The sequence below is a fragment of the Pelecanus crispus genome, chromosome Z (genome assembly GCF_030463565.1).
Source record: "Pelecanus crispus isolate bPelCri1 chromosome Z, bPelCri1.pri, whole genome shotgun sequence".
NCBI lineage: Eukaryota > Metazoa > Chordata > Aves > Pelecaniformes > Pelecanidae > Pelecanus > Pelecanus crispus.
In genome coordinates, this window is record NC_134676.1 from 11,557,078 (window position 1) to 11,579,501 (window position 22,424).

The 22,424-nt window shown below is 53.9% G+C and overlaps 1 protein-coding gene across 1 annotated transcript in view; it reads left to right on the forward strand.

The window, feature by feature from the left end:
• CNTFR (ciliary neurotrophic factor receptor) overlaps window positions 1–22,424 on the forward strand; it is a 213,807-nt gene that overhangs the window by 143,304 nt on the left and 48,079 nt on the right. The window contains exon 4 of the mRNA XM_075726950.1: window positions 10,960–11,190. Coding sequence (XP_075583065.1) covers window positions 10,960–11,190 — 231 coding nt within the window. The remainder of the gene's footprint in view (window positions 1–10,959; window positions 11,191–22,424) is intronic.

Genomic DNA, 22,424 nt, shown 5'->3' on the forward strand with positions numbered 1-22,424 from the left:
TGTTTACAGCTGTGATTTGGGCACCTAATTCCAAATCCTATTGATTTCTCCTTAACTGGTGTTGAAAATCCTGATCTAAGCACTCTTTAGTGGCCTAGAGTTGTTTGTCCTGTCTGCATGAAAAAGCAGGATCAGAAAACAAGCCTTTACTTCATCCACGATGCTAACACCAGTCACCTGGCAGCCAAGGGCAAAGGCTCAAGTGAGCCCATCTTGGAGGATATCTGTGGGATTTTTCTGCTGTGTGCTGGTTCCCCTTAGTGCCATTCATCTCCCTCTGGTCCTCCAACACCTTCCCCTCTATATCATACCACCCCACAGACTGGGGCAGCTGCAATGTAGATGCAGGGCATTGGAGGAATTGCTGCTTCACGAGGCAGCTGCTCTTCCTCAGGACGAGTCATCTCAAGTTGACTTGGCAAGGAAGCCAAGTGGGCAAGGTCCCATCCAGCCTTCCCTTTGCCCTAGGGTGAAAGTGGTGTCATAGCTAAGCCTGTCCTGGCAAGGAGAGCACTTGGAGTCCCAGGATGCAGGCATTTTTGGACTAGAAGATCTAGGAAATTCAAGTGAAGCTCTTATCAAGATCTTCTGCTGGAAAAGAGATCAACACATGAGCTCAGGTCCCCTCCTGGGATGCAAGAGTAAAGTCTTCTAGGAAAAAAAAAAACAAACCAAGATTACCAGCCCAACAGCATCCAGAACTCTCTGCTGCAGAGCAGCTGAAAGAGAAAAGCAGAAGTAGCAGCAGAGGCACATCTCCTGGTCCTGCATATGGCAGCAGAAAACAAGGTATGCGACCATTGCAGATGGGTATGTGCCAGCATTGGCATCCTCTGGCAGAGCTCAGTCCTACCCCAAAGCCATGGGAAAGGGCAGCTTCTTTGGGGTCTCCTACCTGTGCATGGCTGGAGAGACCCTGTTACTGAGGCAGGATGGACTTGGTTGCTGTTCCCAGGTTTGCTCGTTCCCTGTGGCTGGGGACAAGTTGGTGTTAGGGCAGCATGCTGTACAGCCCCTGCTACTCCAATGAAAACTGAGTGTGATGGCATGTGGGGAAACAAGGCTGCCTCTGATGTGGAGCCCTTCTGGCTTGCAGCGAGGAGTGCTGCCAGGATGATGCTCCAGGCTGATGTGGTTTGGCAGGTCTGGAAAGCAACAAGAGAGGCTCCGTCCCAGCATGGGGCTGCTGAAAATGCACCAAGACCAGTATGAGACAGGGACATAGCAGTCCTGTCCTGGCACAGGGAGGGCGTGCTCTGCCCTGGTGAGATCCCACTGAGACAGGGCCAAAGCCATTGGTTCATCCAGTCTGATGGTGTGATACAAGCAGAAAAATGACACTGAAGTTACTCGTCTGCTAATGCAGCTTCCCCCATCCTGCTACCATGTCTCCCAGCCAGGGCTCAGCATGGGACCACAGCCCACAAGGCACGGGGAGCTGCTGCATCCCTTGGGGCTGAGCCAGTGCTGCAGCAAGGACTTGGCCCTCACTTCTGCAGCGAGTTTGTGTTGCTTCTGCTTCCAGCGGAGGATCTCTTCTGTGGTTTCCCACCGGGTTTAGCACTGCGTTTTCTCCCCAGGGGGGTGCTTATGCCCTGCCACTGCATAGCCTTGTTGGCCCCTGTGCATGAGCCATGCAAGTGTCACCATCCTGACCGTGCCACTGTCCCAACTGTGCCACCTGGAGCTTGGTCCCAGGGACACAGCGTGCCAAGCTGGTAGCAGAACAGGCATCACACCTCCCCACTGCTGGGCCATCAGATCCAGGAGGGACCTTGTGGCATGGATTGTAATTTGTGACAATGACATATTAGATTGCAAAAGTGTCCCTTCATCCTTAGAAAGTCCCAGTAGATATTGCATTAAGTTTCATGGAAGAAGCATCAGCTTCTTGCAGGTGAGTGGCTAGAGGGACCACAAAGACCCTTTTCACCCCACAATGGATATCCCTAGCTGGGTTTGGGATGTAGCTGCAGAGGGAGGTGCACTCAGCTGCAGAGCAGTGGTGGGAGGTAAGGCTGCTGCAGAGCTGGAGGAGAGCTTCTTCGGGGGCAGCAGGGCTTTGCTACCCCTCACGGGAGGACTTTTTGTGGTCACATCCAGACCAAGAGAAGAGGCTCCCCTGACCTGGAGCTTGCCCTGAGCCAAACATGTTGGAGGAGGAAAGTGCGTCCCTTACAACACCCCTGAAGTAAACCGAGGTCTGCTTCCAGGCTATCGTGGAGTGATTGAGTACAAGTCCTTTAGCACCCATCTGTTATCTCTTAATTAAAGTTTCTTGCTAATTATTTTTTCTTGTCAAGAGAGCAAAGCTGCTGACTCCAGGGATTTACCAAAGTAGAGCAAACAAACGTGGGCTCTGCTTGCTGCAATTCTTCATTAATGGACAAAATTAACTTGGAATGGTCCATATCTTTGGCTACATCGATGACACTTAATTACGCCTGTTTCCTTACAAAGATGTATCTAGTTTTAAATCACTCGTGGAATAACTGCCTCCTTAAGCATGAAATTCCTTCTCCTTGAAGGGAAGGTTTCCACTGGCAACAAAAGCTGTGCAAAGACCAAGTGGCACCAGAGGGAACAGATGTGAGGATATCAAGGATGGGGTGTGCTTTGGGAAGCTGGTGCCGGGGAACCCTCTCCACTGCCAGAGGCTGTTTCATCTCAAGAAGGGCAGACCTCAGGCCTGTGAAGCTGCGAACAGGAGCAGAGCCACGAGCAACCCTTGGGCATGGTCAGTGATGCTCATGCCAGCCATCATGGGTGAAGGAGCAGGAGAGGAGCCACAGGGTTGTGCCACCGCTCTGTGAGACCCAGACCCAATGGCCAGGAATGTCTTCCTCCATGCAGGAAGGATGACAGGAGATGGCCAAGCCGTCACCTGTCATCCTTCCCAGGCACCAGCAGATGAGACATTGCTGCAAGGATGCAGGGCAGCCTGGAACAGAGCTGAGCAGAGGCTCTTGCAGCGGTGGCCAGCCAAGGTGGGAATCAGTGCTCTCCTCCTTCCCACCGCACACTGGCTGGGCTCTTTCCCCTTTCCTTCCCCACCCTCTGGGGCTCCCCACTCATCTCCTGTGGGCTTATTCATTTCATTTACCATGGGAAGTTGCAGGGTGCAAGACCTTGCTGGTTTATCTGCTTAGAAAGCTCTCGGCATAGCCCCGGCACTGTGTCAATATTAAATGTATAATTTATGAATACATACAACAGAGAGCTAATTAGCTGCTGAGATGATTATTTGTGGCTAGTTGCTTAGCTCTGGAGGGAAGGTACAAAGGCTAACGGGCGTGATGTGAGGGCCCCTCTGTTTGAAGGCTCATACGTAATTCTCTGTCCCACTGCAGAAGTGCTCCGCATGCTGTCGGGGGAAGTGGGGACATGTCCTTTCTCACTGCCTCAGTTTCCCCATCTGCAAAAGACGAGCAGAGCCAGAGGCGGTGCGTCCTGCAGAGGATAAAAGTGCTTGTGGCCGTCCCCAGAAATGCTTCAGTGCCCTCCTTTTGCTCTCACTCTGCTTACACCAGCCACAACCCTGCAGTGCATTTGGGCAAGGGCTCCAGGGGGAATGGTTGACCCCGTCTGCCTGCAAATTGCTGTGACAGCAAGGATGGTTTTGACCCCTGTGAGTGTGTGCTGGAGGTTGGCTTGCAATGGGCCCTGGCACGAAGAGCCCCACTTGAGGGGCTGTGGTGAGCACCAGTGTTAGGAATCACTGTTCCAAAGACCCTTCAGGTGTCTGGGCACAGACCTCCGGGGCTGCATCTGTGGCGCAGCTCCATGCACGTTGCACAGGGCAGTGCCAGTGGCACACTTGCCCTGGCAGCTGCCCACACTGGCAGGGTGGGAGCCTCAGTGGGAACAGAGGGACAGCAGCCAGTGGAGATGCTGGGACCGCAGAAGGGTCCCAAGAGGCATTTTGCTCTTCCCCAGCACGGTGCATGCCAGGGCAGCCCTCAGGTTTGCAGGATTTCTCTGTGTTGACCTTGCAGTCTCAGTGCAGGTCAAGATGCATTAAGAAGGAAAGTAAGGATGATGTTTCGGTTGAGGAGCTCCAGCTGAGTAGGATGGGTTTGGGAAGCATCAAATGTGTTCCCGTGGGCCCCGCAGCTCAGCTGCTTCATCTCCCCTCTGTGTTTCTCTGTATTGGGTCTGGCTGAGATGGAGTTAATCTTCCCCATAGCAGCCCTCATAGTGTTGTGCTTTGTATTGGTAGCTAGAAAGGTGTTGATACCACTCCAGTGTTTTGGCTACTGCTGAGCAGTGCAGGCACAGCATCGAGGCTGTCTCCTCAGCACTTCCCCCCCTCACCAGTAGGCTGGTGGGTGGGCAAGATCTTGGGAGCAGACATACCAGCACAGCTGACCCAGACTGGCCAAAGGGATATTCCATACCATATGACATCTGCTCAGCAATAAAAGCTAAGAGAAAGCAGGAGGAAACGGGGGGCATATGTTATTTATGACATTTGTCTTCTGGAGCAACCACTATGCCTACTGAAGCCCTGCTTCCCAGGAAGTGGCTGGACATCGCCTGCTGATGGGAAGTAGAGAATAAAATCTTTGTTTTCCTTTTGCTTCTGCATGCGGCCTTTGCTTGTATTAAACTGCCTTTATCTTGACCTATGAGGGGCTTTTTTTCCAGTTCATTTTCTCCCCCCAGCTACCCCTGTCCTGCTGAGGAGGGGAGCGATAAAGCAGCATGGTGGCACCTGGCATTCAGCCAAGGTCAACCCACCACACTCTCCCCTGGACCACTGTTGCTTCGTTGCTGTTGTCCCTGTTGCTTTGCAGTTGCACAGATTGCACCATCAAGTTGTCATTGTCGCTTGTCATTGCTAGGAGAGCAGCAAAGTAGTTCACAGCTTGTTTCACTGAGCTGCCCCAGGTCCACCATGAGAGTTGTGTGTGTCTGTCCCACGGGAAGCTCCCATCTTCCCTCCACTGCAGCTTTGAAGGGCTGTGGGTAAAGCTGTAATTTCTGCCCTTGTTATGCATCACAACAGCTCCTCTCCAACTCTGGGATTTTATGTCACCAGCCATGCTGTGCTTGGCTGGCATGCTGTGCTGCAACAGATGATGTGGCCCTTGGTGGGGTTGGATGCTCAGAGGCATGTTGCTCATTGGGATGCAGCATCACAACCTCTCCATCATGTGTGCTTCACTCTTGTGCTGTCACCTGACCCAAAAAGCAGTGTACTTTGGAGAAGCAGGTTGGTGTAGGGGCAGGGCAGCATCTCTCAGGATCACAGCAGTATTGGTGGGAAGGGATCTTTGGAGGTGTCAAGTCCAATGTCCCACTCAGAAGAGGACTGTTCCCAACAGTAGACCATATGAGCCATGACTTTGTCAACAGAGCCCTGACAACCTGCAAGGGTGGAGATCCCACACCTCTGTGGGTATCTGTCCGAGGGCTGCACCACCCTCCTGGAGAATAGAAGTTCCTCCATGTCCAGCTTGAACCTTCTGAGCTGCAGTCCCTGGCTGTTGGCCCTCGTTCTGCCCATGCTACCAGTTGATGTCCATCCAGCAGGGCTGGCCCTGCAGCACAGGCATGATCTTGGCCATCAATCCCATGTGTTACCATTGATGTGATGACCAGGATGAGGGACAAACCACCCTCCCCTCCCTGCTCGAGAGAGATGTGAGGCTCTGGGTGGGCTGGGGGCATAAGGGTCTTGCCCATACCCAGTCTGCAGGAAGTGTAGTCCCCCAGTAGAAGCTCTGGTCACCCTTGCCAACCCCCATCCTAAAGCAGAACTGGTGTCTGCAGCACAAGGCAGGGCTGCTCCAGCGTTGGGGGGTGCTGTCCCCATGGTGCCTCTTCTCAAAGGGAGGTGACGCCTGACAGTGGGGCTGCTGTGTGTTCACGTGGTGGTGTGGTTGGGTAGGACTCCTACGGCTGGCACGGGGCAGGAGGGACGTGCGGACCTGGCTTGGCTCCAGTAAGAGTCTCAGCAAACCCAGCTGGGAGAAACGCCTCCTCCAAAACTATGCTTTAGGTTTCTCCTTCGTCAGGGGCCTTAAATCATTGCCTCGGAAAGGAGCATTGCTTTCAAAGACCTGTCTTCCAGGAATGGCTCCCTCAGCCCTTCTGGGTGAGTGCCAACATGTTTGCACTGTGTTAAGGACAAATAGGAAATAATTCAAGGTGCCTTTTCCCCCTTCCCAGGTTAGTCCTGCTGCCACCAGCTACAGACAAGCTCTCAGCCACAGTCCTAAGAAGGAGAGCTGGGCACGCCAAAGCTTCCCCCGGCTCTCAAGCCTTCCAGGGGACCAGGCACTGGGCAGTGAGGAGCCAGGCAAGGCAGGGAGGTGTGTAGGCCCATCACTGCAATGAACGTTTCTCCATGCAAGGCTGGTTGGTGGTGCAACATCTCCAGCGTCTCTGCCGAGCAGATCCCCAAGTGTAAGGCCAGAAGAGTCAATGGCCTTTTGTGAGCCAGCAGGAAAGGGGAAGAGAAAATGTCTTTACCCTATGCAATAGAAGAAATTAGAGGAGAACTTGAGTAAGGTGCTGGAACTCTTACTTTAGCTCTGTTATCTATAATTGTCCATCTACCCATCTGCCTAGTCATCTGTCTAGCCAGCCAGCCAGCCATCTCCACAGCCATTTGAACAGCCAAGCACCCACTCAACCCCACTCCTGTTCATTGGTCCTTCCATCCCTCCCTCCCTCCACCAATCCACCCATCTGTCCACCCGTTCCTCCATCCACATATGCCCCCAGCCAGCCAGCTGCTTATACTCTTATCCTTCTATCCTCTTACACATCTCTGCATCCCGATATATGGCCATCCATCCATCCACTTGCATAGTCATCCATCCTTTCATCTTCATACACTTCCCTCCATCCCTTCTGTGCCCATCCAGCCAGCTGTCCATCTGTCTGCAATCACATGCATTCATCCTTCTGTCCACCCATCCATCTTCTTCCATGCTTCTGCCTATCTGCCTGTTTATCTGGGCCCATTCCAGCTACCCCTTCTCACACAGACACATCAGCTTAGATGTGTCCCCTCTTTCTGCCTGTCAGTATATGCTCTAAGCTTTTCTAAGACACTTGAAACACACTTGTCTGATGAGCGCAGTTTCTCAAAGGTCTCCACCCTTGACTAGTGTCTGAGATGATTCTCAGGCATCTCACCAGCGTCTTAACTTGCCACCCAATTTTTCCTCGTCTGTTCTTAGCACCTCATTTCCCAGGAGGGATAGTGTCCTCAAAGGTGCTGCTTCCCTATCTGAAGTAGGTGTCCTCTCAGACTGTCTGCAAGAATCATAGAATCATAGAATCGTTTAGGTTGGAGAAGACCTTTAAGATCATCCAGTCCAACCATTAACCTAACATTATCAAGTCCACCACTAAACCAATTAAGGGTAGAGTAGCAATTTCATGTTTCCTGGCTTGGTGGCTGGATTATTTTTAATGAAAGTAAAAACTATGAATCATTAAGATTGGAAAGGATCTCTAGGATCGTCAGTCCAATCATCAACCCAACACCACCATGCCTACTAAACCATGTCCCAAAGTGCCACGTCTACCCATTTTTTGAACACTTCCAGGGATGGGTACTCCACCACCTCTCTGAACAGCCTGTTCCAACGCTTGACTACCCTTTCCGTGAAGAAATTTTTTCCTAATATCCAATCTAAATCTCCCCTGGTGCAGCTTGAGCCTATTTCCTCTCGTCCTATTGTTATCTACTTGGGAGAAGAGCCCAACACCCACCTCACTACAACATCCTTTCAGGTAGTTGTAGAGCATGATAAGGTCTCCCCTCAGCCTCCTCTTCTCTAGGCTAAACAATCCCAGTTCTCTCAGCTACTCCTCATAAGACCTGTGCTCCAGACGCTTCACCAGCTTCATTGCCCTTCTCTGGACACACTGCAGCACCTCAATGTCCTTCTTGTATTGAGGGGCCCAAAACTGAACACAGTATTCCAGGTGCAGCCTCACCAGCGCCGAGTACAGGGGGACAATCACCTCCCTGCTCCTGCTGGCCACACTATTCCTGATACAAGCCAGGATGCTGTTGGCCTTCTTGGCCACCTGGGCACACTGCTGGCTCATGTTCAGCCGGCTGTCAGCCAACAGCCCCAGGTCCTTTTTGGCCAAGCAGCTTTCCAGCCACTCTTCCCCAAGCCTGTAGCATTGCATGGGGTTGTTGTGACCCAAGTGCAGGACCCGGCACTTGGCCTTGTTGAACCTCATACAGTTGGCCTTGGCCCATCGGTCCAGCTTGTCCAGATCCCTCTGCAGGGCCATCCTACCCTCCAGCAGATCAACACTCCAACCCAGTTTGGTGTCATCTGCAAACTTACTGAGGGCACACTCAATCCCCTCATCCAGATCGTTGATAAAGATGTTAAACAAGGCTGGCCCCAAAACAGAGCCCTGGGGAACACTGCTCGTGACCGGTGTCCAACTGGACTTAACTCCATTCACCACAACTCTCTGGGCTCAGCCACCCAGCCAGTTTTTTACCCAGCGAAGAGTATGCCCATGCAAGCCATGAACCGCCAGCTTCCTTAGGAGAATGCTGTGGGAGACGGTGTCAAAGGCTTTCCTGAAATCCAGGTAGATGATATCCACAGCCTTTCCCTCATCCGCCAGGCGGGTCACCAGGTCATAGAAGGAGATCGGGTTGGTCAAGCAGGACCTGCCTTTCATGAACCCATGCTGGCTGGGCCTGATCCCCTGGTTGACCTGCACATGCCTGTTGAGCACACTCAAGATGAACCGCTCCACAGTCTTTCCCAGCAAGAGGATTCAGACCTGCCAGGGTCTCCCCCAGGGCCAACTTTGCCCTGGGGCTCTCTCCTTTGCGGATGGGCTCAGGCTGTGGGTTTTCACACAGGAATGGCTGGATCATGCCCATGTGGTCCCACCTGTCAGCAGGACCCAGGAGCTGATGATGTCTAGAGAGGGAGAGAAGAGCAGGACAAGCATGGAGGGTGCTCCTCCCATCCTCTCCACTGCCAGCTGCCTGCAGCCTCCCCGGGCTCACCGGACAGCTCAGTGGTTTACCACCCTGGGTGGTGTCTTCTGCTGTGGATTCATTTAATCACTATTTTCCCCAGAATGTTGACATCCACAGGATCTGATGGACACGGGTTTCTGTAATTTAATCACACTTCGTACAAAAAAACACTTTCTTTTCCTTGTTTTCATTTGCTCCCCCTTAATTATTTTATTAGGAGAAGGAGCAAGCAGTTCTTCTCTATTCGTCCTCTCCATGTCACTCATCATTGCTTAGGTGTCTACCATGTCTCTGCTTGGTTGTCTCCTTTTACGGATGAAGGGATCGAGTCTGTTAAGCTGTCTTTATGTGTGGGCTGTTTCCAGCCTTTGCTCTTCCCCATTTTCTCGCTCTGCTCCGTTTTCAGCTGAACGGTACTCCTAATGGCATGGGAACAGATTTGTGCATGGCTTTTAGGGTACAGTGCTTTCCATTTTCTTCTCAATCCCTTTCTGAATAATTCCTAGCATTGGGTTTGCATTTTTGGTCACCACTGAGCTGATGCTTTTGGAGAAGTGAACACGGTAACTCCAAGATACGTTTCCATGGAGGCTGCAGCTCATTTGGAGCTGTGAGTGGTAGGGGAAGCAAGGCTTGATTTTCCTTGTGTGCACCCCTGTGCATTTTTTGACACAGTGTTATCACCTGGTGGGTCTGTACTGTGATGTCCTTCTGCAACACTTTTGCACCCAGCTGTAATTTGACTGCCCTGACAGCCTCAGCAGAACACTGTCTCCTCTCAATGCCTTAACCCCCTTTTCCCCATGAGTTGTGAGGGTGTTGGGCAGCTCTGATCCAGCTGTGATCTCTGTCGAACTTCACTGGTGATGTCTTCTACTGCCACATCTGACCACTTGTTCTCACCTTTGGTCTCCTGACCTTTAGCTGCTATAAATCCTTACAAGGACTTTCCTCGTATGTCAGGGCTGCTCAGTTTCCTTGGGAGGCACCTTGTCAAATGTGTTTTTGAAACCCAGGAGTATTTTGAGAACCAAACAGCCCTTGTCTGTGCACAAAGGCTTGATGAAGCCTTGAAGGAGCCTCATCCTCTGCTCATCCTCCTGTCCTGCTTCACCCCGTGTCATGCACACACACACACAGTTTTATCCTTGCCACACGCAGCTCAGCACAGCCAGTGTAGCAACACAGGAAAGATTCAATTGCTAAGGATCATTAATGAATGTCAGCTCGAGCTCCTGTCCAGAAACCTGAGAAAATTCAATTAGGCAGCTGGTGCCCAATGAGCTGTATTGCCCCACTCGCAAGATGCTAAATCAAACAGCTCAGCAAGGCGTCATGTTATTGTAGAAAGAGAAGAAAAGCCAGGCAGGGAGACAAACAGCATAGCATGCACCAAGCAGCTGCCCCTTTCCAAAGCATGGCACAGTTAGGTTGCAGTCCTCCCACCTGATTTCATGGGCAGGGAGTTACAAGGACAACTGCCTGCTTTGCACCTCTGCTAGTAAGTAACTTGAGTTTGCTGGTGACAAGGCCTGGGGCTCTGTCACCTCTCTGCTGGGAATTTCTGATGTGTGCATTTGGTTTGAGTCTTGCAACAAGCTACATAGGTACAAGAGTGGCAATGACTTGCTGGCATGAGCAGGTGTGTGTCTATGCTGTGGGGCATTTGGCTGGTGCAGCTCTGACATGTCTCCTCTAAGGTAAAGGTTGGAGGAAAGCATCTTGTGAGACGGAGGTGGTCCATGAGTCCTGATCCTCTGATCCTTGCCAGCTGATCCACTCTGGTCTAAGGTTAATATAAAACATTATCAGAGCTAGCAGGAGAACTTAGGCTTCCCTGGCCACCAACACAGTGTCAGTCCATGCACCAGTCCTTCCCTCGCTTCCTATACAAGTGATGGTAAGATGCTGTTTCCAAGGCAGCCCTGCCCATGGGGCTCTGAGCTCACCTGGTTTTCTCCTTTTCCTCCCCACAGACGTCCACATCCAATATGAGCGGGTAGGCGCAGATGTGACCATGAAGTGTGGCTCTATGGACTGGGATGCAGCTGTGACCTGGACAGCCAATGGCACCGACATCGATGAGTCCCACCTGAACGGGTCCTACCTGATCCTGAAGAATGTTGACCTGACGCAGAGCGGCCAGTACTCCTGCTACGAGGGCTCCTCCTGGCACCTCAAATACCAGACCTGCCTGAGGGTGGGAAGTGAGTACCCTGGCATGTGACACTGAGGAGGACAGAGCCATGCTCTCTGCTCCCATATTGACCCCTCACAGCCCCCTCCTGCCATGCCAACCCCCGTACTATCCATACATACAGCTGCCTGCTGCACCCCACCATATGACCTCCCCATGGTGTACTAATCCCAGCAGCAGGATGCCAGAATCAGCCTTTCCTGCCCCAAACTTTGCATCAAAGCTGGTGGATTAAATGATGCCCCAGGAACAATTTGGGAAGGGATGTTGTTTCTCCATCCAGCCCAATGCCACAACCACCATCTCTGCAGGTGGAAAGAGTTGGGGCTGAGCTGTTAGAGGGGATTGCAGCTGGGAAGGGGAAGTTCTGGCTGGGGTTCTGCTGCAACGTGGTTGTTTCAGAGCAGCAGCCAGAAGGTGGTGGCAGGTGCTGTGTTTGCAGAGCCCCTGTGTACAGGCGTGTTGGAGGACAGCTGCACGTTTCCCAGGGTTTTGCATATCTTAAGTGCAAGATGCGCTGATTCACAGGTCTCAGTGCGGGAGATAAGAGTTGTGCTATATTTCACACAATGCTGAGAGCTGATAGCAGCTGTGTGTTTGGTGGGCTGCTGTGTTTGTACAGCTGATAGCAACTGTGTGTTTCACAGTACAGCATCTACAACCGGCAGCGGTGCGTGTCTGGGAGCACCAGCCGGCATAGCTGGCTGTGGGAGGGTAGCTGCTGTGGAGGATGCTGCAAGGCACCAGCTGCGAGCCCCACCAGATGGGGATGCATTGTGTAGGTGGCTGTAATGTTCCCAGGTTTGGAGGACGTGGCAGAGCCCTTCTCTGCTCCTTGTCTCACCTTCTGCATCTTGCATCAGAGCCAGGGTGGCGTTTCCATCCTAGACTGTGGTCCAGGAGCAGAGGGTCACAGGAGGACCAGCCGTGGCCTGCCTAAGCCCTGCAAATCAGGCAGGAGGGGCTCACTGCACCTGTAGGTCAGACTGAAGAAACCTGTCTTTCACAGATGCTGCACGGTGTCTAACTCATGGTTTAGGGTCTGCTGGGAGGGATCCTGGCACATCGGCCAAGAGGAAGGGGTGCTGGAAGAAGCTGAAAGGCAAAATGAGAAGCAGGGGAGGGGGGGAGCAAGTCGGTGTAGGGCAGGGGGTATGGCAGTGAGTAGGTTTCGGGGCTGGGAGCACGGCAGACAAAAAGGCAGTGGCAGATGAGTCAGGGGCCTCTCAGCCATGCTGTCAGGGTGAGGAGGTGCTCACAGGTAGTTTGGAGGCAGGGAAGGCAGGAGCTGGGTGCAGTGCAGGCAGCCGCAGGAGGAAGATGTGGAGCTCCTCTACTTGGGCATGTGGTCATCAGATCCCATCTGGGGAGAAGTCCCAGGCCATGCCAGTGGAAAGGGAGCTGCAGCCCAGGTCTGGAGGAAACAAGGGGACTGGGGAGGGGGCTGCAGCCTCCAACCGCCTCCTCTGCAGCTGTGGCATCTCCGTGACTTTGCAATGGCTCTTCCATCTGCTAAGCACCTCACTAATAGTAATCCCTGTCAATCCGCTCAGGGACCCATGGGAATTGCTCAGCGTTAGAGCCCAAATCCTGCTGTTTCCTATTACTGCATGTTCCCATTTTCTGGTGGCTCACAGCCCCCATGAGCACCAGACAGCTGAAGACCCCGGTCAGACACCACAGGGTCCACCAGCCCCAGGAGAGAGGGTGACAAATAAATAAGTGAATGCCCGGAGTTGTTAATGCAATTAAGTATGCAAGGAACTAATCAGGTGAGATGCTTTTAGTGGTAATTAATTTAATTGCCTGCATTTTAATTTTAGTGTTCTCCACGAGCTTTCTTTTCTCAGTGCTGCCACCCCCAGCCCCTGCCTACAACCCCACAACTCTCTTGCCTTTGCGGGGTATGATTGATTCCCTGGAGGTGCATGAGCTGGTGTGGGTTTGGAAGCATCCCAGGAGGAGATGGGGATGGGGATTGGGATTGAGATGGGCATGGGGATGGAGGTGGAGATGGAGACAGAGGAGATGGGTGGCTCACAGGAGGTTTGCAGCATGGCCTTGTGGCAGCATCCTTGCTGCAGCTGAATGCAACTGGAGCCCTCACCTGGTATCTGAGGGATCCCAAATCTGGGATTTCGGGCACCCAAACCTGGGATTTGAGGGATCTTGGACTTGTTTCATTTCAATTGGATGGGAATTTAAATGAAAACAGGCCTGTGCCTGCATTTTCGCCTCTTACTGGGGCAGCAAAAAAGGTGACAGCAGCGAGAGTGAGAGTCTCAGGGCTGCACAGATCTGGGGATCTTGTTAAATAAACGACAGTACCTGGAGCGTGCCCTGCAAGCAAGGCAGGGGCACTCTCAGGCAGACAACACCACAGGAAGGATGTGGGGAGGGAGCAGAGCGGCAGCAAGGACCGGGAAAGGTTGTCAATTAGCAAAGCAAGCTCCATCATGGGGGTCAGCGAGCGCAGGAATAAAGGGAGACCTGCCAGGAGTCAAGCTGAGTGAGACCTTGCAGGGGAAATGAAAAGAGGGGTTAGCTGTATAAATATAGAGCAAACAAGGAGAGAAGAGCAGAGCTCACTATGCAGCCAGGTTTCGGGAGACATTAAAGGTAAGCTTGGCAGAGCCCGGTACCAAATGAACCCCACCAGCTGTAAGCAGTGATGCTGAGAGCAAGGGCAGCGCAGGCTGGGGGAGAGGAGGGAGGATAAAACCTGGAGACAGTCCTCTGCTGTGGAGGCACCTTCAAAGAAAACGGTGCATTGAAGGCTTTGGGAGCATCTCTTCCCCAGGTGAGGACATCTCCTGTTCATTAGTGAGGCTCGTTAGCAGCTGAGAGGTTATTTGCGGTACCCAGTGCCATGGGGAGAGGTGACGTGTCTCCTGTGCTTGAGAGAAGGAAAAATCCCGATCAGACAGCCTGACCCCACAGCACAGTGGGGCCGCAGGGCACACTTGGAAGAGGGAGCAATTAAAGACATGGAGACAAATGGAAAATGGGAGAGAAATATAAGGAGGACTTGCCAGGGATATATCACATGAGATTAACCTGATAGCTCTCTTTGATAAGGGAACTGATTTCCTAAACCCAGAAATGTGGTCGATGTAATCTGTCTTGACTTCAGTGAAGTATTTGCTATGATGCCACATGGGAAATTATGAGTTAAACCAGAGAAAATGTGGATTAGTACTAGAGTTGGAACACAGCTTAGGAAATGGCTAAAGGGGATCAGATTGTGCTGAAAGGGGAGCTGCTGGGAGGGGTGGGGGAGCTTCAGCATTGGTCTTCAGACCGCTCTCAGTGGTGTTTCCCATAATGGCTCTGGCCCAGAAGGAGCAGCGAGCTCCAGTGGGACATGCCAGTGGCTGCAGAGGGACCCCAGGATTTCTGGGAATGTCACACTGGAGGGGCCAGAATGCTGCATAAAGAAGCATAAAGAGGGTGTCTCATTGATGTGCTTCAGCAGACAGGCAGGAGGACAGGTAGCTCAGCTTGTCCTTGGAGTAGGGTTTGACACCGAGGACCACACCGTGGAGGACACATCCAGGAACCCAGTAGCACCCAGGGGAGTGCAGATGGCTGGGGGTAACTGGGCTGTCTTGTCCCTTGCAGAAATAGGGACACCAGTGCACGTACAATGAGGGCAGCGTGCATCCAGGGATGGGGTGACCAGGGATGGAGAGCCCACCTCAGAGAGGAGGAAGGGCCCACAGGCTTGCTTATTCCTAAGGGTCCCAGATCACCCATCTCCAGGGTGTGAATCACCCTGAGCACAAACCAGCCCAGGGGATGGTGGCCCTTCTCCAGGGCAGCCTCTTCCAAGGGACTTTGAGCAGTGACATGTTGCTCTGCATCCTTTTTTCAGGCAGCTGAGCATGGGGTGAAGCACAGGAGAGCAACCAGGATGCTCTGTGTTCATCTCCAATGGATCATCTGCCCTGCAGCCTATAGAGCAGCAGATGCCCGAGCATGGCCAGAAGCAGCAGGCAATGGGGCTGGGGCTTTTTGTACGCCAGCCATCCCAGAGCTGAGCCCAGGACTGAGCACCAGGAGCAGGCAGGAGGGAGGGGAAAGGTCCAGGTACCGGGAGCGCGGTGCCGGGCTCCCGGCTGCCCCCGCGAGCCACAGCTCTGCGTTTGGAAACGCGCGGCTGGAGGGCCCGGGGATGGATATAACAAAGACGTTGGGAAATAATGCGCTCTTGAGGTTTGGCACACGGCTCCGTGCATTACAGAATGTTATAAAAATACTGCTAATGGGCCAGAGAGGAGTGGAAATGCGCGGCGGAAAGGCTGCCAGAAGCTGGAGAGCGCACATGGGAGCGGGGAGGCCTTGTGTGCAAAGAGGGGAGGGAGGGAGGCAGCCAGGGTGGGCGTCCGTCCTTCCGCTCCCATCCCTCTGTCCCTTTCTAACCTGCTTTTCTCCATCCTGACCCGTCGTCTCTGCCCGTTTGCACCTCTCCTTTTGCCCTTCTGCCCAGCTTTGGGGATGCCCAAGCGATGCCGGCTGTGCTGCTGCCCACTGTCTAACGGGGCTGCTACCAGGTGGGCTGGGATGCCCGCAGGGATGGGGTCTGCGTGAGAGAGAAAATACAGCAAAATCCCCTCCAGCAACAGGGACGCAGGTCAGGATGCAGGCAGTGGAGTTGCCCTCCCCGTCGCAGTGGTGGCACAGGGGCTCGTAGCCTGGTGCCGGCCCCAGCCCTGCCCCATGGGCATCACTGCCTCCCAGGCGATGGTGGGAAAGGGACTGGCAGAGGGCGAGCAGCTCTGGGCTGGCCTCCTTACTCCATGTCTGTCACTGCAGTGGCTGGCGAGAGAAAGGGGAAAAAACATGCGGTTTGACGGAAAACGACATGGAAAAACAACCAAATTAACAGAAAAACAAACAAAGCAAAACCAGAGAGAGGGAGGGGGGAAGGGGCAAAGCAACAGGAACCACATGTGAGTGAGGAGGCTGGGAGAGCCTAAGTGTGTTCTCTGGCCTGATTAGCAAAGGATCAAACATCAGCCACTAATAAATAATCAGAGCCTCCCTTTTCTCTGCCTTAGAAGTCCCTTTCCTCCCAGCTGGGCTCCAGCTGCAACCGGAGGGTTGGACTGCAGTTTGCATCTTTTTTTTTGTTGTTTTTATAACTTTTTGTCTTTTTCACCCATCCAAAATAAAGAAGGGACAAAGAAGGTAACAACCTCTCCATGTAAGATGTGCACCTCCGGCTCCCCATGAGAGGGACGGAGCACAAGGGCGGGTGTGAGCATCCTATGATGGCCATCCATGGCCATCCTATGATGGCCATCCTGTGATGGCTAAACAGGGGAGGAAGGCAGTGCCAGGGACTGGTGTCTCCCCAGCTGCCTCCGTACATTGGTTTGCTGGGAAAAACTGCAGGAGGGCACTGCTGACACGCTGGCTTGGAAAAACAGAGGTTTGACTGGCTCCAGCAGCCGGCAGTGAGGATGCCTCTGCCTCGGAGCAGGGTGCCCGCTGGTCAGGCCAGTGCTCCTGCCACTGGCGCGGATGCTGATAGAGAAGCACAGGCTCAGGGTCAACGCGTGCAGACATTTCCCTGCTCATGTCCAGCGATCTGTGACGCAGGGCTTGTTTTTTTTTTTTTAAAAGCCCTTTTGATGGATTTTTCCCCTATGAACTTCTCCAATCCCTTCCCGCAGCCATGTAAACTGAGGCTATTTCGAGAGCAGCAAGTTAAACAGGACTGCGACCGTTCCCTGGCATTGGGGCCAGCTGGCAGGAAGCAGCGCCCTCCCCTGCGATTCATCTCTCTCACCCTCCAAATGTCCTGCTGCCCCTCAGGGACAGCCCCGTGCAAGGTCAGCCCCAAGGCTGTGCCCAAGCAGTGTTTGGGGCAGGACTACATTAACCTAGACCAAACCTATGGCAGGGATGGAACTAATAAATTCAAGCTTGTGGCTGCTGATGTTCCAACATCAGGAGATGCACCCCAAAGCTGTTGGGTTTACTGCTGTGCATGTGGTTGATTTTTCCCCACATGCCCACGGTGCTGGGGGCTGGGTAGGTGCTATGGTTCTGGGGGGGTTTCACGGCCAAGCATCACCCCCCAGTTCCTGAAAGCCATGGGAAGGGACCATTGCAGACAGGGTCAACCAGATTGCGAGAGTGCCTTGTTCATCAAAATTCAGCTTTGCTTCATGAGGCACGTATGCTTTCCAAACGCCGCCTTTCCATGCTGAGCTGTTTGCTCATGGCTGGGAGAACTCAACAGATGAACTTTGCTGCCTGTGCCCAGATTTCGGGTCTTGGCCCGGCTGGGAGCTGGAAAGGCATGCTGGGTAACAATATGCAAATTGCCATCCCTGCTTTTTAAGGAGAAGGCCAAAAAAAAAAAAAAAAACCCACCCAAAAACCCCACCACGCTCCCAAATGCAATTAGTCCTAATTGAATTAGGAGCCAGACTAGAAAAACAAATATGTTTGCAGGCAGCGGGCGACCTTTCTGCCCCATCCAGTGGGATGCACGCTGCCATGCCCCAGCAGGAGGGGCTGAATGAAGCAGTGCCCCGTGGCCCACGTGTGCATGCACTCGCACGCTCACACCCATGCGTGCACGCACCCGCGCCCCGCTGCATTCTTCCCGTCCTTCCCCTTGCCGGGCTGGGCAGCCTGCCCAGCTGCAGCATAGCAGAGTGATGCTTCTTTGGCTCGCTGTGTAAAATATGATAATCTGGGGCAGCCAGTGTCAGAAACAATAAAAATATCCCCTCTCCCATCCTTGCAGCCCCCCTCTTTGCGCGGGGGAGCTGGGGGCGGCAGGGAGCGTGCAGCAGCAGGGCGAGCGGAGCGGCACGTGGCATTTATTAGGTGCCGCGGCACAGGACCACAGCGCCAGCGGCTCTGCCCTGGCCTCGCCAATGCTGTGGCCTGCGGAATCCCTGCCTGAGGGAAGAGCATGCCCAGGAGGTGGCCAGCGCTTGCAGGGTCCCGTGTCCCATGGCATGTCTTCGCTGGCAGCTCAAGGGACGTGACCCCATGTTTGTCCCCACCAACCGATAAGCTCATGCTGGGTTGGGTGCTATGGAGAGCTCATAGCTTCACTCTTCACCTGAGTTGTGCGGGGAGCATCACGTGGCATGAAAGCATCAAGGAACAGAGGAAGTGGTTGCCCCTTTGCCAGCCCACTCCCCAGGGCAGAGGTGGAGGAGTCCTGGGGTTGCCAGAGCCAGGGATGGAGCATCCGTCAGAGGGAGGGTGCTCCCAGGTGCAAGGACCCCCTTGGTGAGCACCTGGAAGGGTCCCAAGCTTTAGACCTAGGTGTGAAATGAGCCCAAAAGCTCCCTGTGCATCCCCTCCTGCAGCGGGGCTGGGGATGAACTCATGGGATGGGGCAGGGGGGCAGCCCAGCTCTTCCCTCCTACCCCACCCCAGCAGCTGCCGGGCTGGAGGAGAAGAGGAAAAAGGGCTTTGGGGTTTGGCAGCTTCCTGGGAAACCCTCCCCATCCTCGTCTAGCACGAATGCTGAAGGCTGCGTGCCACGCCAGTGTCCCGTGTCCCGGGCAGATGGCAGAACAGCCTCTCTCCTCAGGTTTGTTTATCCTCCTTAACATGACAAAACTAGCCCCGTAATTAAAGAAGCCCAAGTCCAGTCTAAACAGCTTCCCACAACCCCTGCTCCCTGTGCCACGACTTGGACTGTGCCTGCTGCGGGGGGATGGACGGCACACACACCGGTGCTCCATTTGCACTGGCCTCTGCACCAGGAAGGATTTTGTCTCAGCTGCTCCTAAGTGTCCCTTGTCAAAATATTTGGTGTGAACTTCCTGCCGCCCGCCAGTGGGGGGTCCCTGGCTTTGAGGGTGCTGGGAGGGGAGAAACCGGCCGAGATGCAGTAACCTCCTGTTGCTGCAGCCATGGGGCAGGGAGCAAAGGGGTCTAGGCTCTGCATGTGGATGCTGCTTTTCCGTCTCTGCCTACGGCTCCACACAGCTGCGGCACTTAAAAAAAATCACAGTCTGCTTCCCAGATGATGCTGGAAGAAGAAACCACACCACTGTCACCAGCACGGGGTACAGCTCTTGCCTGTCACAAGCCACATGTGCCCTGCACATGTGCAGGGACCAAGGCCAGGTAGTCTCCCCAGGGATGAGAAGACCCTGTGCTGGGGATCCTCTGCAACCCATCTCTGCCACCTGAAAGGAGAGGAGATGGCAGGCAGCAGCAATTCCTAATCTTTTCCCAGCTCCCAGTGCTTCTCCATCCCTCTCCAAAATCTCCGGCAGCAGCTGGGAACCGCAGCGGGACACGGGCAGGTGGTGAGGTCCTGGCCAAGGGCTCAGCAGGGTCAGGGCAGGATCCAGTGTACTTCAGCGTGAAAGACATTGTCATTAGCTATGGTTTCCCAAGCTGGTGCGTCTGCTGTAAATAATTTAGCAGAGTAAATGTGTGCTAACAACAGGTCAGGGCGTGGAGGAGAGGAGAGGGAGGAGAGTCTTGGATCTGGAAAGCAGGGAAGGGCACTGGCAATAAAGTGAGACTATTTTCCTCCTGTTAGCAGGACGGGGTGGTGTCTCCCCCCGCCCGGAAAAGGAGTCAGAGGGTTCCCATGCCCGATGGATCCCTTCTCTCCCCAGTCCCCTCCCAAGCTGTCAGCCTTGGTACCAGAGGCAACTGCAGGACAATTTCCAGTTGCTCTTGCTCCAAGCACTTTAATGCTGTTTAAACAATTACGCAGTTGATAAATTTTGACAAGAAGAGATAGAAATAGCCTGGGAGAGCCACGCAGTAGAAATGCTCTAAACAGATGTCCCTTTTCTCCCCCTCCTCTGCTCCCTGGGGGTCTTTATCATTTGCTGCCAACTAAACAAGACAGTGTTTGCATGAGTTGGGATGGTGGGGAGGGGGAGCAAAATGCCTTATTAAAATGGTTTATGATACCATCCCTAGGGTGACGGCTGCTTGTTTTCTCTCCAGGATGGTCTTCTCTGCACCGATAGGAGCTGTGCACACCCTGCCGAGCGCAGATGTGGCTAATGGCGGGCCATTCGTCCCTCTCCCCACCAGCTCACAGGGTACCAGGCTGGGAAGCCTGGCTGCTGGTGATGCAGAGGAAGGAAAGGGGTGCAGGGCATTTGCCAAAAGCAAGTGAGCAAGGACACCCTGCTGTGCCAAGCAGCATGGGGAAATTTGGTCTCACTCTGGGCACGTGAAGAGCTGGAGCCCAACAGCACCTGCACAGAACCTCATGCAGCAGGGACCAGCAGTGGCTCCCCAGTGCTGCAGTTTCCCCCAGCTGAGAGGTGTGGAGGACAGAGCGACCACGAAACCAGGGCTGGACCAGAGTCAGGTCCACAGGGGAAGCTTGATGTCCCGTGTGGCTGAGTTCAGACGTGTAGGGAGAGGAGGTGGATGCTGCTGTCCCTCTCTAGAGGCCAGGAGATCGCTCAGTGGGTCCATGCCAGGAAACCTTGGGCAGCTTAGGAGCTGCAGCTGAGACCTTGGTGCTGTATTTTTGCTCATGTTGGGCTGCCTTGTTCCAAGTACTTCCAACCCCGGATGTTTTTCTTCAACACAGCATTATACTCTGTGTGGCTTTGTGCTGAGCACACCCTGTGCATGTTCCACAAGGAACAGCCTTGCACGGCATGGGTTGTCGCATGTCGTGGGTGCACGTGCCCTGTCCTCTCGGTCAGGGAAGAAAGCAGAGGGCTGCGAGCAGCTCTCTGCCTTTTGGCTGCTTTCTGGATGCTGTGCAACCTGTGTTGGTCCAAACCAGTGCCTGGGGACTCCAGCAGGCTGGAGCCAGGAAGCTGTGAAATACGTTGTGTATATGGCAAACAGGCTGGGATTCGTCGTCTGTTGTTGTCTTTGGAGTTGGCATGGTGCCATTCACTTTTCTGGGGAGTAGCTGCCTTGCTGCCTCTGATGGTGGGGGACACGCTGACAGTGTGGCCCACAGGTCCCAACACACACTTCTCCCGGAGAAGTTCCCAAAGCAGTTTGTGCTCGCAAAGCCATCCCTGTGGCGAGGTGAGCCCAAAGCGTCTGGTGTTGCACAGGCATTTCTCTGAGCACAGAGTGGAGGTTGCTGGGTAGAAGGGTGCCCGTGTGGGTGTCTCTGTGCAGGTGGTGGTCAGGGGCGCAACAACCTGCCCATGCGTACCTGTGCATCGCTGTCCGCATGCTGCAGCATGCCTACGTGTACACAGCAGTGTGGCTGCACAGCCCGGCAGGCAGCTCTGGTGCTTGAAAGACAGTGTGCAATGGGTTTGAATATTCCTTTGCAAAGAGGGGATCCTGGCATGGGGGGTCTCTGGCTGTTGTGGGCACATTTCTGGCTCCTGATTAATTTCCTTACACTCAGTCCTCCAGTGCTTTCTGCATTTGGACCCAAGCCGCTCCCCTTTCCCTCTGTGCCTGACTTCCCTGAGTTGCCAGCCAGGTGCAGCTGCTCTCTGCAAAGGCTCTTTGGTGTCATCAGCTTCTTCCTCCTCTTCCTCCCTTGCCCTCACCAAAACCCAGGGACCCAGACTCCAGTGTTGCAGTGGGGACACAGGGCATCCCCTGCCACCTCCCATTCCCCTCCCTGCCAGGGAGAAGAGCCCCAGCTTGATGGGAAGCAGGGGGGTCAGAGCTTAAATGAAAAGGCAGAAGGGTGAACTGAGGCACAGACTGGGGAGCGATTTCCCAAAGCCACACAACTAGGCTTAGAAACCAGACTGTGCCCTCCTCACCCTACATGGCTTCTCAACTGGGTTATGCTGGGTCGGGGCCCCCCCACACCCCAGGCCTCCCACCCACCACAGCCCACCCCAGGGGAGCAGCACACTCCAGTCACACAGGACTGGGTGCCTCTGCATTGCACCGTGAAGCAGGACAGCTCATGAGCAGCCAGCCTGGAGGCATCGCTCATGGGCAGCCTCCACACATGCTCCCCTTTCTGCCACAGCCTCCGTTGTCCAGCCCTTCGTCCCATCCCTCTTCCTTCTCCTGAGCATGGCTGGCCAATGTGGACTTACTTCTGCTTCCTTCTGCTCCCTACAGCAGCTCCCAGTCTGCATCAGGGAGACAGAGCCATGAAGCCTGGGGAGGGGAGAATTCCCATATCTCCAGCTGACCTGCTGCGTTGGACATAATAGGCAAAATAAAGTCCAAAATCAGACCCCTGCACTGGTCCCATGGCCATCCCTGCTATTCACATTAATGCAAAGCAGGTGGGAAAACCCTGCTGGGTTGGGGACTGTGCAAGAGCACCAGGATGCTCCT